This window comes from Mycena indigotica (genome assembly GCF_014461135.1).
Source record: "Mycena indigotica strain 171206Taipei chromosome Unknown Mind.scaff0003, whole genome shotgun sequence".
In the NCBI taxonomy this organism is placed as follows: Eukaryota; Fungi; Basidiomycota; class Agaricomycetes; order Agaricales; family Mycenaceae; genus Mycena; species Mycena indigotica.
In genome coordinates, this window is record NW_023503002.1 from 3087140 (window position 1) to 3102728 (window position 15589).

The 15589-nt window shown below is 50.4% G+C and overlaps 6 protein-coding genes across 6 annotated transcripts; 3 read left to right on the forward strand and 3 right to left on the reverse strand.

Moving 5' to 3' along the window:
* Positions 1-1054: 1054 nt before the first annotated feature.
* Positions 1055-2647, reverse strand: MIND_00370900 (uncharacterized protein; the record flags this gene model as incomplete). Its single annotated transcript, XM_037360546.1, has 1 exon — positions 1055-2647. The coding sequence occupies one exon, from the start codon at positions 2645-2647 to the stop codon at positions 1055-1057; it is 1593 nt and encodes a 530-aa protein (XP_037223431.1).
* A 71-nt stretch (positions 2648-2718) lies between these two features.
* Positions 2719-3981, forward strand: MIND_00371000 (uncharacterized protein; the record flags this gene model as incomplete). Its single annotated transcript, XM_037360547.1, has 4 exons — positions 2719-3137; positions 3184-3527; positions 3579-3640; positions 3691-3981. 4 exons carry the CDS (start codon positions 2719-2721, stop codon positions 3979-3981), a joined length of 1116 nt encoding a protein of 371 aa, XP_037223432.1.
* A 59-nt stretch (positions 3982-4040) lies between these two features.
* On the reverse strand, positions 4041-4757 carry MIND_00371100 (uncharacterized protein; the record flags this gene model as incomplete). The annotated part of the gene is made up of 4 exons (XM_037360548.1): positions 4041-4379; positions 4428-4549; positions 4607-4679; positions 4734-4757. The coding sequence occupies 4 exons, from the start codon at positions 4755-4757 to the stop codon at positions 4041-4043; spliced, it is 558 nt and encodes a 185-aa protein (XP_037223433.1).
* Positions 4758-6880: 2123 nt separating this feature from the next.
* On the forward strand, positions 6881-9116 carry MIND_00371200 (Carnitine acetyl transferase; the record flags this gene model as incomplete). Its single annotated transcript, XM_037360549.1, has 7 exons — positions 6881-7261; positions 7316-7340; positions 7393-7549; positions 7595-7768; positions 7818-8701; positions 8750-8932; positions 8989-9116. 7 exons carry the CDS (start codon positions 6881-6883, stop codon positions 9114-9116), a joined length of 1932 nt encoding a protein of 643 aa, XP_037223434.1.
* Positions 9117-9190: 74 nt separating this feature from the next.
* On the forward strand, positions 9191-10579 carry MIND_00371300 (GFO-IDH-MocA domain-containing protein; the record flags this gene model as incomplete). Its single annotated transcript, XM_037360550.1, has 5 exons — positions 9191-9296; positions 9359-9879; positions 9934-9951; positions 10001-10015; positions 10067-10579. The coding sequence occupies exons 1-5, from the start codon at positions 9251-9253 to the stop codon at positions 10577-10579; spliced, it is 1113 nt and encodes a 370-aa protein (XP_037223435.1). The 5' UTR covers positions 9191-9250.
* Positions 10580-12556: 1977 nt separating this feature from the next.
* Positions 12557-13647, reverse strand: MIND_00371400 (uncharacterized protein; the record flags this gene model as incomplete). The annotated part of the gene is made up of 4 exons (XM_037360551.1): positions 12557-12721; positions 13073-13139; positions 13190-13431; positions 13549-13647. 4 exons carry the CDS (start codon positions 13645-13647, stop codon positions 12557-12559), a joined length of 573 nt encoding a protein of 190 aa, XP_037223436.1.
* Positions 13648-15589: the final 1942 nt, after the last annotated feature.

Sequence of the window (15589 nt, forward strand, 5' to 3'; positions counted from 1 at the left end):
TCCAAATGAACCTGTTTAAAATCAAAATTAAAACTTTCAGCCTTTTCAGGCACAAAAAAATTAAAAATTGGCAGACAGTTGACACTTTCCAATTGTTACTTTGAGTGCAAGGGTATTGTGGCAATTTACTTGGGCCACTAGAAATTGTCAAAAAATTCTCCATTCTATTATTTTTTTTATGCTAGAGAGCCTCAGTGCGAGGGCTAAACAAACAAATGGAAAAACAATATGACACAAGTTTGTTTATAATTAAAAGCTGCACAATAGCTAAAGAAAGGACCAAATCAAGGGAGGCCCAAAGCAAGGTCCAAGTCGGCAAGGCCAGCACCGAGTTGATATGAGGGGACAAAAGAAATGTCATAGAAGCTAGCTGAACATGAGGCCTAATTCAAGCTTGAAGCACGCAAGAGCTTTAATAGGTGTAGGAAATGCAGCAAATTTCATTAAAAATATGTTTGATAGAGTTATAATGTTCTGAGAAGTAAAATGACCTTCCACAGGAAGGGAAATAAAAGGGCCTAACCGGGAATTGAACCCGGGACCTCCTCGAAGTCACGTGACTCCCACTTAGGAGCACTCCCTAACAAGGAATCATACTACTAGACCATCAGGCCGTTGGAGGATACGCAGGGAGGCTGTATGAGGCCTCCTGATGGAGTTGTGTTCCACCTATACATCCAAATAGAACCTCTTAACTCAATCAGCACTTATTATCTGGTCTGATAGTAGTTTCAAAGTTCTCCCGTCTTGCTCTAACTTCACCTAGGCCAACTACCATCAGACTCGGCCTCACATGAGCTGACAACACACACTCTGACTCTGCCCGAACTCTGGCCAGTGTCCAAGCTTAGGCTCCGCCAATTGATGCCTCAAGCCTGAGCATTCCAGTGCACTAGTGGGCGGACCTCGGACTACTAGTACCAGTATCGATATCTGCTACTACAGTATGCACCTCTACCACGACTCCCTAGTAGTCCCACCATATATTGCCTAAGGGTCTTCAAGCACGGTGAATCATCATAAATTGGTTGAGTATGTGCACACAAGAGGGATTCTATGAATCTACCCCCACAAGATAATGTGCTAGACCTTGACAAATTTCGTCGAGCCACTCATGAACAACCTCTTCTTGGTATGTGTTCCGGTCATAGAATACCCACAACTCTGTAACCCCCTGAATAGTCTTTGCCCCGACATACAACTCTCCGGGTCGACAGCGAAGATGAAGGTCGGAGGATGAATCAGTGTCCATAACGCCCATACTGGCTGCAATATGCGTAAACACCATCGCATCCGCCGCCAGCTCAGGCAACGGTTCGACTTCTTCTCCCGCCTGGAGTTTGCGCCATGCCTCTGCAAATACACGGCCGCGGGCGATGCGGGCGGGCGTGTTGGCGCTCAGGAGTTCGGAGAATAGCGGGTGGCGATAGGTTGCGAGCGCCCGTTGTCTGGCGAGATTGGTTCTGTACCAGAACCGTTCTCTTGATAGCAAGGACGGGAACGAAGGGGAGAGCGTCGCGTCTGTCACGAAAGACTTCGGATCGCTTTTGTCGGCAAGCGGGGCATGAGGAAGGAAGGGTAGCGACATAACAAAGAAGCCGATGCACAAGTTGATTTCTGTTGTACCTCCGGCTTGATGCCATTCGGGTACTACAAATTGACGCAGGTTCACAGGACCACCGGTGTGCATAGGACTTTTGAGCCGCGAGTCCCATTCCTCAAGTGGAAGTTCGCCACGTTTGACGCGCCGATGCAGAACACGGGACATCGCAACTTGTCCAAGAGTATATAGGGCATTTCCAAATGTCACTCCGTGAAGTCGACAAGCAGCAAGAGCTTTCGGGGTCGTTTCTGGGGCAAGCTTGGCGCGGACAACGGAGGAGTGGGCCGGAGCACGAGGACTTTGCGCTGACCATTTTCTGGGTAATGTGTGGCCGAAACGCAGCATAGAAGCACGGCGTCCAAATATCACGCCTGCAATCGCTCGCCGCCAGCGTTGGCGGGGAAGCGACAATTGAAGATTGGTGTGGAGAGACTCGACTGAAGGCAACATCTCCAGTCGTTTCGGGAGGTCGATAGTTGTGTGAAGAGAAGGCCAACTTGAAGCAAGTCTCCCAATTGTTCGAGCCAGATTGAAGCTTGCGATGCCATCCAAGATTAAGTGTGCCCCGACAGTTATTATGTCATATGAGCCATCGTCGAGATCAGTCCGATGTAAAACAGTCACCCCCACCAGAGTCGAGCAGTCAAGACGGCGTGGACGACCATTTAGAGCCTCGTCAAGCGCGGCCATAGTGGAAGTCGCGTCAGCATTCGCGATATAGTGGAATTCTTGTTTCCCAGCAATTGTTCGCAAACGGGTTTCTTCAATCACGAATTGTAGCGGGTCCAACTCCTCAACGCGCGCTCCAACGAGTGGGAACTGAGTCTTGACCGCTTTCCAGATTTCACGAAAACGGTCTTCGTCGGCCTGGATGTTGCGAATGCTGCTACGCTCAACGACATCGGCAGTTCCCGCGGCTTCGCCGTCCCAGTAAAAGGCAGATTCGGTGAGTCCCAAACTCCGCTGATAGACACGATTAGGCGCGCTGCCAAGTTCTGTCCAAGTACCGTCAGGTCTGTTGAGTGCTGTCCAGGAAAGAGTCATACTTGGTGATGGCGGCCACCATCAATTGGTCGACTCAATGACAGGGGTTGTGCAACTCTTCTCTTACCTCCATGCCTCCCAGGAAGAAACAGAAAACTGTTGCCGTCGAGGACTCCCCTCCGGTATCCTTCCCTTCCAGACCAGTCACTCGTCCCTCTCAAACCACCACGGGGATATTTACTCTTCCTCTTGAACTTCTCTGGCTCATCTCCACCCACTTCGGACTCTGTATCGAAGTGCCACATGGCATCCTCCGTGGAGATGGAGACCCTGTGCTTGGTGCGGAATTCCGGAGCCGTACAACATCCCTGCGAGCGATGGCATATACCTGCGACCAATTGCGTCAAGTTTATCGTCCATTGTTATGGCAGTCGTGGAATATCTGCGTCGAACCTGTGCACCGTGCAGCCTTCTACAAGTCGCTCGGGGACCATTTGCGAAAGGCCAGCTTGGCTTTGGCGCGTGAGGCGGAGACAAGGGCGTTGATCAGGTATATAAATATGCTTTTGACTTCAAAACTCATCCTCCTTAAACAGAACCATCAACGTTGTCCTTACTAGATACTCGTCTGCTGAAGTTATTCCCCCCTTTGCGCGATGCATGGCTCAAATGCCCAACCTCCACACCCTCCAAATCATCCATGCACACACCCAAATGACGACCCATCTCAAGAACGGCTTCGCAAACATCACTCTGTCAAACATTCAGCGTATCGTTCTTCCCGACCATGCTCATGAGATCCTTCGGTGCTGTCCTGAGGTCCGCCATGTCATTTGCATGTCAAGCGACGGCAGCAAGCTCGTCTCCGCCATCGGCAAGTGTTGCAAACAGGTCGAAATCATAGAAGGATTCAGACTAGGTGAAGGCAACTTGTTGAAACGTGTGTATCTCTCGCTGTTCAACCCGTCTTCGCCTGTCTAATCATCGCCAGGACTCGTGAAAGCAGCTCCCAATGTCACTGAAATTCGCCTCAAGTCATTCTATGGAGACCATGTCAGTTTTTGCATGCCGGGCTCTGCGGCCCTTCTGAACCAATCTTATAGGATACTGTCACTTCACTTTCCTCTTTCAAGAAATTGCAAACACTGGAATTTTCACACCAGATTACCCTAGATGAACTCGCCGCTGGTGCTGCACTCCAAGTCCCAGCTGAACTCGTAAAATCCATCGACGCTGCCAAAGTACTCTTGCGAAACCAAACCACAACCGACAAGCGTCTGCGTGTTCGATTCACCCATGATATACCCCGAAATTGGCATGGCGCTGCGGCCCGGCGGAAGAATTGGGAGGAGATATCGGAGACGCCGTTTCCTGTGAAGGAGATCCCTCTTTAACTCACTAGTAGCATATATTGAACGGAATTGATTCCATCGTTATTAAAGACTGTACTCATCTACCTCGCATTCTTCAGAACGTACAATGACAAAAGAGCGAAATCAGTGTGCTCTAAGCCTCTAGCAGCACTGGCTTCTTCCCTTTCTTTCGCCTTTTGTTGCGAAATCAACTGCTTTTTTAGCGCCTTGACCTTCCTCTGGCGCTTCCTCCGTCCATTACCACGTTTTGGACCCTCGACGATGGCAACCTGTTCTGTCATCTTCTTTTTCCGCTTTGCAGCCTGCTCCACCTTCAGTTTCTCTTTCTTCTTGTCGCGTTTCCGGAGAGTCATGGAGAAGGCGGATTTGAGGAGGTTTCCGTAGGCAGTGTGGAATTTGGAGAGCTCAGAGGACAAGACCTAAGCTATGACTCGATTTGGAAGGCAATAGGGAGGCGGACAACGCACCCGGGTAGAGAATCTGGCCGTCCCACCATCGGTAACGCGGATTAGACATGGATACTCCCGCTCATCCACGCCTGAGCCGCCTGTTGTATGGCCCATGGCGACATCTTCATCTTCATATCTCACTGAGAAATTGTTTGCTTTCAGTAGCCATAACGTATTGCTCATTAACTGGCTCGTACATCGCTTGTGCGTGAGCCATATTGAGCCGTGCTCTTGAGATGATTCAAAGAGTGCTTCCAGACGAGTGAGGAACTAGCGGGACTGATAATAAGAAGAGAGCATTTCGCATCGATGTGATAGACAGACAGAATCGTGGTCTAGCGATTCCATCGGCTGCTCAGCCCGTCAGCGTCTCCCACCAGCTGTAAGCGTCGGGGCAGCACAGTTTGCGAGGAAGCCAATGGGCAGGAGGGAATGAGCAGAGTTGGCACGTGATCACATGGATTTCGTCTCATCACCAAACCATAAGTTTGCGGCTTCGCCATATGCACCGCATCTCAAGCCAACATCCGTCTTTGTGGTACTTAAATTGTCTCTGTCAGTGAACCAGTACATAGATTTGGTGCATCTTGGCCACGTCAAAGGGCTGACCAACTCGCCGACATCGTTTTCCTTATTGCGGTTCTTTCCGCTCACGATATTCGCCTCGTGGATTGACCTCAACAGGACTCGACATCGTTCGATAGCTGAAATAGCCCAACCTGATCTTCTGAACGCCTTGGTTGCTGTCAAAGAGGGGCTTGCTTGCAGACTCGAGGAACACATCTTTGCCCTAACTAGCCTTGGAATCTCCGTCAATTTTCTTCCCGCGGTCTCGGAAGTACCTTCGGTCTTACCCTACAAGCGCATTTTCGGCTGCCCGGGTGTTCGGAAGTGCGGCTGCCAAGATATATGCGACCTGAAGCCCGATTTCTCGAATTTTTCGTTGCAAACCTCATCAAAGCGACACGTAGACCAGCATGGGTACGAACGGCCATGAACGACGCCCCATAGGTTTGTCGACTCTTATTGAATCAATGAGAGGTGGCTTAGAATGCGTAGGTATCCTCGAACGCTTCCATGCTACCCGCAATTTCTTGGGCTTCGATACCTGCGTTGTTGCTTCAGCACGATATACCGCCCACCACCGTCAGCACCTTACAGAAAGCGTATTGTTTCCAGCGCTGCGTCAGGTCGTTTTGGCACATCCATCGCTATGCTTCAAGCTCGAGAACGAGACCTCTCCACATGCGGGTTTTGCTCGACTGAGGACGATAAATCTATCAGAGGTTGTGCAATTCTCCATGAATGAAGGCCACCTGCACACAAGCCTCTCCGAACAGCTCGCACGTGGCTTCGACGCTGCAACAGACCTTCCACTCTGGCGTGTCCAGGTGTTGTCGGACAACACGGTCATATTCGCGGTGCACCATATAATTGGCGATGGCCTAAGCTCGACATCTTTCCATATGGCCCTTCTACAAGCATTACAGCACCCTGCGAACACCGACGCTTCCCCAGTCATCCCAATATCCACTACGACAATAATGACTCCTCCGGTAGAGGAGTTGGTAGACATCAGACCATCTCTATGGACCCTCGCATCGTCAACGTACAAATATCTTGCGCCTAAGGCATTCTTGCCTGGAAGTTCTGCTTGGACTGGGAGGAAAGTCCCACGGTCTGCTGCGGGAGTAACGTTGCGACCACATGTTCATCTGTTCGCTCTCCCTCCAACAGAAATCGCTTCACTCCGGAATACTTGTCGAAAGCATAGTGCGACCCTGACATCCGCATTTTACTCTATCGCCACCTCAACTCTTGCCCGCATGCTTGACGAGGCTGTGTCCTCCACTGACAAGAACTCAGCCCGACCGCGAAGAAGATATCGTTCAATTTCCGCTGGAGTGGCCATTTCGTTGAGGGATTGTACCCAAGTCATGGGAGCTCTTCCTCGAACTGCTATTTGCGATGCAGTCTCCGCCCACTACACTTACCCACCTCTCGATCCCAACTTTAGCTGGACAGCTGCAGCACGCTATGCCGATGTTTTGCGCGTCCAGAAGCTCAACAAAGCGCGTGAGACTGTAGGAATGTTACGATTCCTGGGTAACGATTACACCGCTTATATGCGTGGCCATCTTGGAGCCAAACGTGAATACGGCTTTGTCATCTCGAATCTAGGACCCATGCCCACTATACAACTGGAAGGAGACCCCGCATGGACGATGGAGAATGTGGTATTTGCTCAGTGTGATATCATTGTTGGCGCCGCGTTTAAGATCAATGTCGTCGGCGATCTGGATGGAGGCGCAAACTTCGCAGTTACTTGGGGCGACGAGAGTATAGAGCAAGAGTTTGTGGACGAGTTTGTAATGAAGTTCAGAGACATGCTTCGGACGTTGGTTGATTAGATACGGTTTTTTGGGGCGTGTAATGTCACACGTGTTATTCCGGTTCATGCCCACTTCGATATGTTAAGCCGTGTCGCAAGGGGTCGCTCTTTCGCTGGTCTCCGTCCCTTTTCTATTCCCGCTATGGCTCTTACTCAACCCGCCGACTGGAAGAAGGCTGCCCCAGAGCCGCCAGCCAACACCGAGACTTTTGCTGCCCAAGCCGCACTCCCGTCTTTGCCAGTACCGGACCTGAAAGAGACTCTAACGCGTCTCCGCCAGTCGCTCAAGCCCCTCGCGTGGTCCAAAGCCGAGCTGGATGATGTCGAAGCCAAAATCACAGAATTCGAGAATGGCAAGGCACCAGAGTTGCATGTTCGCCTACTCGAACGGTCCAAACATCACCGGCACTGGCTGGAGGAGTGGTGGGACAATGGCGCTTATCTGAGCTACCGCGATTCGGTGCGTAGTCGATATTCTCGCTGGATTCACGACAACCGGACTGATCAACTTCAGGTTGTGGTGAATGTGTCCTATTATTGTGAAAATCCTGGAGCTTCCCAACGCGTTTCTCCTCTAACCAGTTCGCTCAGATGGATTCGACGCCCAGCCTCCAACGCTCCCTCAAAGCAATGTTGCGCGTGCTGCTTACATCGCCCGCGCGACCGCCCTCTTTCGACAGCAATACAAACTCGGTAAACTCAAGCCTGAGGCTTTAAAGGAAGGACCTATATGTATGGACACGTATAGGTGAGTCAGAGCTATTTGCTAGTTCGCGGCTCAAACGAGCGGCAGATGGATGTTTGACTGTTGTCGCGTTCCCGGCCCTGGATTAGACTGGAGTGTGAGCTATGCTCAGCCAGGGGATACTGGAGACAGTGGACATATCATTGTCTTCCGCCATAATAGGCCTTGGAAAGTTGATCTCGTTAGAGATGGCAGACTCCTCAGTGTAGCAGAGTTAACCGGGTAAGACTCCAACTTTATCCCGATTAAGATTCGAACCAGTGTGTTGCAGGCAAATTCAACACGTTGTGGACAATTCAAATGGTGAATATCCTGGCGTCGGAGTTCTGTCTTCAAACAATCGCGATGTTTGGGCGAAAGATTATGCTGAACTCTCTTCTTCGCCACACAACGCATCCATTTTGGAGACAATCCAATCAGCGGCGTTCACGATAAGTCTGGACTCGGCCTCTCCTGTTGGCGCCATTCCGCACAGTACCACATTGTGGCATGGAGAATTGCTGAATGGGGTTCCTGTTGGACTGCAAAACCGCTGGGTCGACAAGCCCGTGCAATTCATCGTCTTCAATAATGCTCAAGCTGGTCTTATGGGTGAACATTCTGTCATGGATGGCACCCCCACCGTGCGCCTCGCCGACGATGTACTCAACATGATCGCCAACCCTTCATTCGACAAAGGGTCTGAAAAGTACTCGCAAGACTTGTCTCCACCAGTACCTCTCGACTGGCAGCTCTCCCCAACAACAGTTTTAGCTATAAACGCTGCCAATAAAGCCGGTCGCGACCTCATCGAGAGCCAGACGATGGGTTTCCACTTGACAAAATACGGCAAAGATGCAATCAAGAAATTCCGCGTGTCTCCAGACTCGTGGGCGCAAATGATCGTGCAACTTGCTTATGCGCGCCTGCTGAAGAGGATGGGAAAGCAGAGGTCTGGTGGTACTTATGAGGCCGCATCAACTAGAAGATTCTTCAAGGGACGGACAGAGGCGATCAGAGTTGTTTCTGTCGAGTCGGATGCATGGGTGGCCAGCATGGACAAGGCTGGAGTGGACACGAAGGAGAAGAAACGCTTGTTCGATGCTGCTGTCCAGGTTCACGGGACTTTGGCACGGGCAGCAGGAATGGGCCAAGGAGTTGACCGGCATCTGATGGGTATAACCATGTTTTCAACCTTTCCATATGAGTTCTGACTCGGGCTAGGACTGAAAAAGTGCTTGAAAGATGGCGAAAGTATGCCTGCGTTATTCTCCGATCCATTGATGATACGCTCCAACAATTGGGTTTTGAGCACCTCTGCGGTTTTTTCCAGCCATTTCCCTGTCTATGGTTGGGGAGAGGTCGTTCCTGAGGGCTTTGGCGTGGCTTACATGACCGGATATGACGGTAATTCCCGCGCAATCTTTACTCGTGATCATGGAGTTAATCTTCTTTCTCCCTAGATCGACTTCAGTACACAATTACTTCTCGAACGGAGATGCCAAACGAACAGTTCGTGGCAGAGATTGCACGCGCAGCAGAGGATTTATATACCCTGCATTCTAAGTTAGCGGAGAAACCAAGATTGTAAATAAATAAATCTAGAATAACTCCCTCGGAATCATGCGGGCCGACAAATGGCGTGTTACAAATGAGCTCTGTTAAGGCGATGATGAGCTCGCGAATTCTTCTCCAGCTTGCTCAAAACCACAACTCACTATCACTATGCCCGGACTTGCAATCCTAGGAGCTGGAATTTTTGCGAAGGAAGGTGAACTGAGATGTTGCTCTTCTTGTCTACAGCTGACCAACAACTTTGGCGTGATATCATAGCCCATCTTCCAGCGATTCATGCACTCGGTGGAGATGCTCCTCCCTTGCTGGCGGTTTATTCGCGTTCAGAAAAGACGGCAAAGGACTGTGCACAGCACGCGACCTCCCTGGGTATCACGCCGGCCCCCGCGATCTACCACGATGGCGACGAATCGAGCAATTTGGACGCCCTGTTTGCCCGAGCTGATGTCACGTCTGTTATTGTCGCTCTCCCAATAACCCTCCAGCCTGCTATCATTCTCAAAGCACTGGCGGCCGGAAAGCATGTGCTAAGCGAGAAGCCTGTGGCGCCAGACGTTGCGAGCGGTATTGAGCTCATCAAGATATACCAGGAGAAATACAAACATAATCTCGTCTGGCGGGTTGCGGAGAATTATGAGGCGGAGTCTGGGTTCCGTGCCGCGGGGGAGCTCATCAAGGCCGACAGGATTGGAAAAGTCACTTTCTTTAAAGCAACGGTGACGAACCATATCGAGGTGACGAATCAGTACTACAAGACGCCATGGCGGACCGTTCCAGAGGTAAGTATATTGTGTTGAGTCTGTCTTAAATTCTCTAATACTTGGACGTGACAGTACCAAGGAGGATTCCTGGTAAGTTGAAGGGCAATACTGTGAACGGCAACTAAACAGCGCCGTCTAGCTCGATGGTGGCGTGGTCTGTATCTATTATTTTTCTGCTGGATTAGCGCTAATTTACTTGATATAGCACACTATTGGCGCTCTGCGTACGGTTTTGCCCCATCCACTCACGCATCTCTCCGCGTTTGCTTCTCTCAACTTTGAATACCTCAAACCCCATGATACCATTCACGCGGTCGTCCAATCTGATGGCAATTTCCACGGCATCGTCGAGCTCAGCTTCGGTGCACCAACGAAGACCAATCCTACCATCGACCAATACGTTATCACCGGCACCAACGGCTGGATAACGCTCAACTTCAAGCGCATCGACAACAAGAGTGTATTGCGACTTGTACTTCATCACGTCGTTAAAGATGGAGAAGGTAAGAAGGTGAAAGAAGAGGAGGAGGTAATGGATCTGCCTGTGAAGGGCGTGCAGGCCGAATTGGCCAGCTTCCTGGAGAAGGTTGCTGGACAGGAGACAATGAACATTGGGGATCCTCTTGAGGCGCTGAGGGATGTTGCTTTTATTGAGGCTGGGTTGAACAGCAATGGTGTGCTGGTGGATTTGATCAAACTCGTGACGGAAGGGAAGTGAGAAGTTTATCGATTTCTAAAACAACGAATAGGAGTCATGCTACCTGGGTGTACTACTTAAAAACAACAACGACGTGTCCAAGAGGTGAAGGGTTTTACATGAAAATTCTCATCCTTAATTCGCATGCAAATCTGATCGGTTATGTAATTTGCCGTCGTGGCCACTGACCACATTCTTTCCTCATACCAACAACTTCGTTGCTCCAAGTCTCCAATGGCAGCTTCTCCAGGCTCTTCTAAGTTTGAGACCCTTGCTCATGCCATGATTGCTTTCTCGACTCAGGGTACTGGTACCGGCTTACATCTTTCAGTTATGTACAAGCTTCCAAGTGGCCGCTTCATCGATACCAGGGAAGCGACACTGAATAACTCCGACTTGATTCTTACTCAATCTGCAAACAACAACTTGGTTTATTCTCAACAGTTCTCAACATCTTTGCTGGTCCCGCTGAGCTGAATATTCAACACCATCTCTACGGACACACATATCTATATCTAAATCTTGCCTGGCGGACGCTTCTGCATTCTCTGTCTATCGAGCAATTTGACAGTCAACTCATGTTGGACCGCTCAGTAATCCGGGCAGTTATCCCTTTGCCGGTGCCGATTCAGATACCTACCCACATCAGAACGTTCTTGGTTTTTGCCATTGGTAGAGGTCCTCCAACGAGTCAGGCATTCTTGTAGAGCGGCCATTCTCGCCCTATGAGGAAACTTTCCCAGTCGAGCTGGAGCCTCGCACCCGGAAGCTCAGAAGCATTATGCGTACCTGGTGACTCGCCGCTGACCATCTTCAAGGTCATCATGCCGGTACTGACTCAGTACCCTCCAAAGCAACTTCAAAGCTCACGCTTCCCAGCGAATCGCACGTTCCTCGGGGGCTGTTCGCGTTTCATTCCCGGCCTTCCGTTAGTGAAGCACGAGTAGCCCAGACTATGTTGAAACGGTTTCTCGCGCTGTAGTATGTAGGCTGGGACAGCTTGGATGTGGGCCTGAGAGGCTGAGACATGTCGTCCACTTTAATTTCGAGTGGAGAACGTGCTTGCTTGCTGCATAGTCTCTCAGGCAGTCTATTATCTCATATTCTATCAGCTCTTGGATCCTCTCGCCATCTGCCAGTACCTAGCATCTTTTTTCAAGTATATCGTCAGCATCATCATCATCCTGCCACGCGAGGACGGAACAAGAGCTCCGAACCTCCGAGGGCCACGAGGGCCACGTGGCGTTCGGACAGGCGGCGTTTCGGAAGCCCTCGCTTCCAAAACTAGGCATCAAGATTGGTCCGGCGATCCGGGATACCCGGTAATCGGGAGCGCAACAACCTCGCCTACAGTCCATCGATGTGCCACCCATTCCAGAGTCTATACAAGAAAAACTAAAAAAGACGGACACATTTATTGTCTAGCTTGGGAAATGGGACATGAAGCGAAGCCTCGAGGCACGTCGGCGGTTGCCGAGCTCACAAGAACATTGAATCGCGCCATGTTTCAGCGGGATACCGTCTATCGTGTCGCGCAACCAGACCCAGAACAAGGAGTGATGAAACCAGGAGTCATTTCTCAAGACAACCACAAACACGCGTCGGGCCGCGGCTGCCCGTTTTTCCCATTGCAAGGACCGGATGAGCAAAAATCGATAAGAGGATTCACCGCAGCGGCGTGGGTGTTCCAAATCGCCAGTGGGTTTGTCCAGCTGATTCGGGGGACCCATTCCAGTTGTCAATAAAGTTATTGTGAGTGGTGGGTGGTAATACATTGGCATTGCAGTGTTTTCCTAGCCATAAACATTAGAGGGTGTATGCGATGCTTAAGAGCAATATCAAGAAAACATGTGACAAAAGAAGCAAAACAAGAGCGCAAAGCAAGCAAGAAAACGAAGAAAAAATGCAGTCATGATGCCCATCCGTTCCCACCTTCAGATGTCCGCCGATGCTATCTTGCCCCTGCCCTAGTCCACGATCGTAAGGGGGCGGCGCGCGTTAGGAACTCCATCCTAGCGAGTCGCCCATCCGGTTTAACACCAGCGTCGTCATAATTTCGGTAACGAATGGCAGGCCTGCTGGCTGAATCGTGATCCTGGCGTCGAATTCGTCTGTGGGAGACGATAGCTCCCAGGTTGCGTAGGTAGTTCGTCTGTCGGTGAGCTACATAGCCGAAGAAAAATGTCAGCAGCAACTCGATTGAGCCAAACGAGGAGAGAGGGGAATATGTGAGTGATCAAAGTCGGCTGCCGCATGGGGCATACGCGCAGCAAGAAGGAATCGATCTTGACATGGGGCCGTCATCGAAGCCTCGCGCGAGTAAGAGAACGGTGAAAGCCCCGGTCCAAATTGAAAGAGAACATGCGTCCTGAAAGCGACCTAGACAAGACGTTTGCTACAGCTAGACTGGCCCCGACAGTTCGTCAAGCTTCGAGGCCCCATCGAGAAGACCAAGTGACACCGACCATTAGGAAAGGAGAAAAAGAAAAGAAAAGAGTTAGATAGGTAACATACCTCCATGCGTTGTTGTGATATCCGCCACTTGAATTCTTTGCCGTTCTGTGCCATGAAATATCGTGATCTGAGTATAAAGGTAAGCTACTGCAAGCTGGAAACGTGAAAAAGACTCACAGGCTTGCCTCCGTCTTCTGCCTCCGCATATACGCCATGGGTATTGAGTTGCGATTGTTCCCGTACATGAGGTAGCCGGGCAAAGGAGTTGGTGTCCCTGCTCCATAGATGCTACTACCGCTCGCGGGGACTGAGGGCCCAAAGTAAAAATAAGCAGCGTCGGGACCCATAGCGCCAGGGTGGTGTTGTGTCCAGACGGCTTCGCGTATGAGTTTGACGACAAGATTCGGGTTGTGAGAGACCTATTAGCGGGCTGTAGCTTCGGTGCAAACGCTCAAAGAGTAGGGGGTGGCGTACGGGTGATCTAGAGAGGAAGAGACAATGCAATCAGCCCTCGTTGGTGGAAAGCCAGGGCGAACAACGCACACAATAAAAGCAGAACGACCCTCAAGGTCGAAAAACTTGGCGTTGAATACATCGGAGCCATATTGAAGCAGTACGTAGGTCGTGGCAGACATGACGGGGAAAGAGAGAAAGAGTGGACGTGGTTCCGGAGGTGAGTGTAAATATCAGGAGCACACAAGAACCCAATCAAGTAAGATCCCCTTTCCCACGTGGTGTTTTCGTACATACTCTGGCCACGCGAGGAAAGTACTCCCACGCCAATGCCACGTGGCAGATCTGGACTATCTCTCGTTTTCTTTCTTGACTTTGTCTTGACCGGTTAAGTAGTAAGGGTTCTGTTGTCGATAACCGAATCTCAGTCTGTGACTCAACTGCACCTACTAGTTGCGTTGTCTTCTAGCCTCTTTTTCAACCACCATGGCATCCATAATGAAAAATGCGATTCGGATTGATCCTGTCCGATCATAATATGTCTCTTTCCTTCCAATCTCCGACGTGCAACTTGAGAATTCTAATCCCGACGAGCTCGGTGGCACCCTCGCCTCTGCAAGAACATCAGAAGAGGGCCACCAGGGCCTTACTATTGCTGTTCAGACCAATCAAGAGCGGGCGCTCTGCGCCGTATGTGCCACCACAACCTTTCTACAGTCTCGGTCAGCTGCTAATTGATCATCTAACTCGTAATCTTTCCCCAGTTCACCTCTGGACCATGGCGATAACAAAATATATTCTCTGCCCCATTATTTTCCCCGCCATTCAGCCACGGGAATCCATGACACAATTGATGTCAAACAAAACGCCCATCTTCATCTTTTCATCCAACTTCGATATCTACCGCTGATCCTCCGCTCGCGTGGCGTTGCTGAGACGACCGTGAAGCTTCCGAACCCAGGAAAATCCATGGCTAGCGCAGGTTAGCGCCCGCTGAAAACGCTGGAGTTGATAATGATCTAGTGGCACGGAACGAGGAAATGTCTTAGAAATTAGAGACGGAGCGCCGAAAGCCCAGTTTGCGAGGCTACCTAGCTGCTCAAACGTGCTCAGCTCGCGCCGCCAACCGGCATCTTTTAGGGAAGCCGTTATTGGAACGGCTCGTGGAATCAGTTGTCCAACAACGTTGCCGAGAACTAGATTCAGTTGTTTCCACTTCGCATCATCGGACACTGGACCGTGGTTAAGGCTCAGCATTCATCCGGCTGTCTCCGGTGCGCGATAACGGGGAAAATTTCAAACCTTTTGGATGTAAGTTTTAGCGCTGCACTGAGGCCTGGGGTGCAGTCATAGGGCAAGTTAGAAGATTCAAGTTGTTGATGTGATTGGTGACCGCAGTATAACTCCAACCTGGAAAGGAAAGGAACAAGCAGCACTTAGTTGACTTGTTGATAATGTAGAATTGAGCGGTTGCTTGTTGTCCATTCCAAATCCAAGTGGGGGATTTACCTGCGTAGACTAGAAACACAAGCAGAACTTGAAGGATTGACTCGGATGAATCGGTGCAGGTCTTGTCCAACGCCACAGAAGATCCAGCCATAAGTGCAACGTGGGGGACTTGCTTTTACATATCCCCAGTGAATATACTTGATCAAAGCAGGGCATAGAAAGTACACCAAAAATAAAAGCGGGGGAGACAGACAAATTGAACCCAACACTTCCCGCCCTAGATCTCGTAGAAGAGTTGTGAAAGCATTTGAAGCCACGACTATGGCTGGTGTGTCTCCATTTCAGTATTGGTATACAAATCAACAAACAACGACAGCTCACTTCGGAATCCAGCGTTCAAAGCAATCCTATTGAGCCGACTGGCTGCCAAGTAGGGCACAGCGAATGGATGATTGACCACCTGCCATTGATCACGATTTCTTTCCGCACGACGGGTAAGTCTAGCATGTCTGGCTTGATGCGAGGTTGATGAGCACATCTTGGGGATTCTTTAGGCGTTGGATCGCGGTCACGTTTAGGAGGATTTAGTCCAAGAATACAAGAACGAGAGCGTACATCAAGCCGTTGTCGGCCCGTCGAGCATGCGCTTCGAGTACATACCATAAGACGAAACCA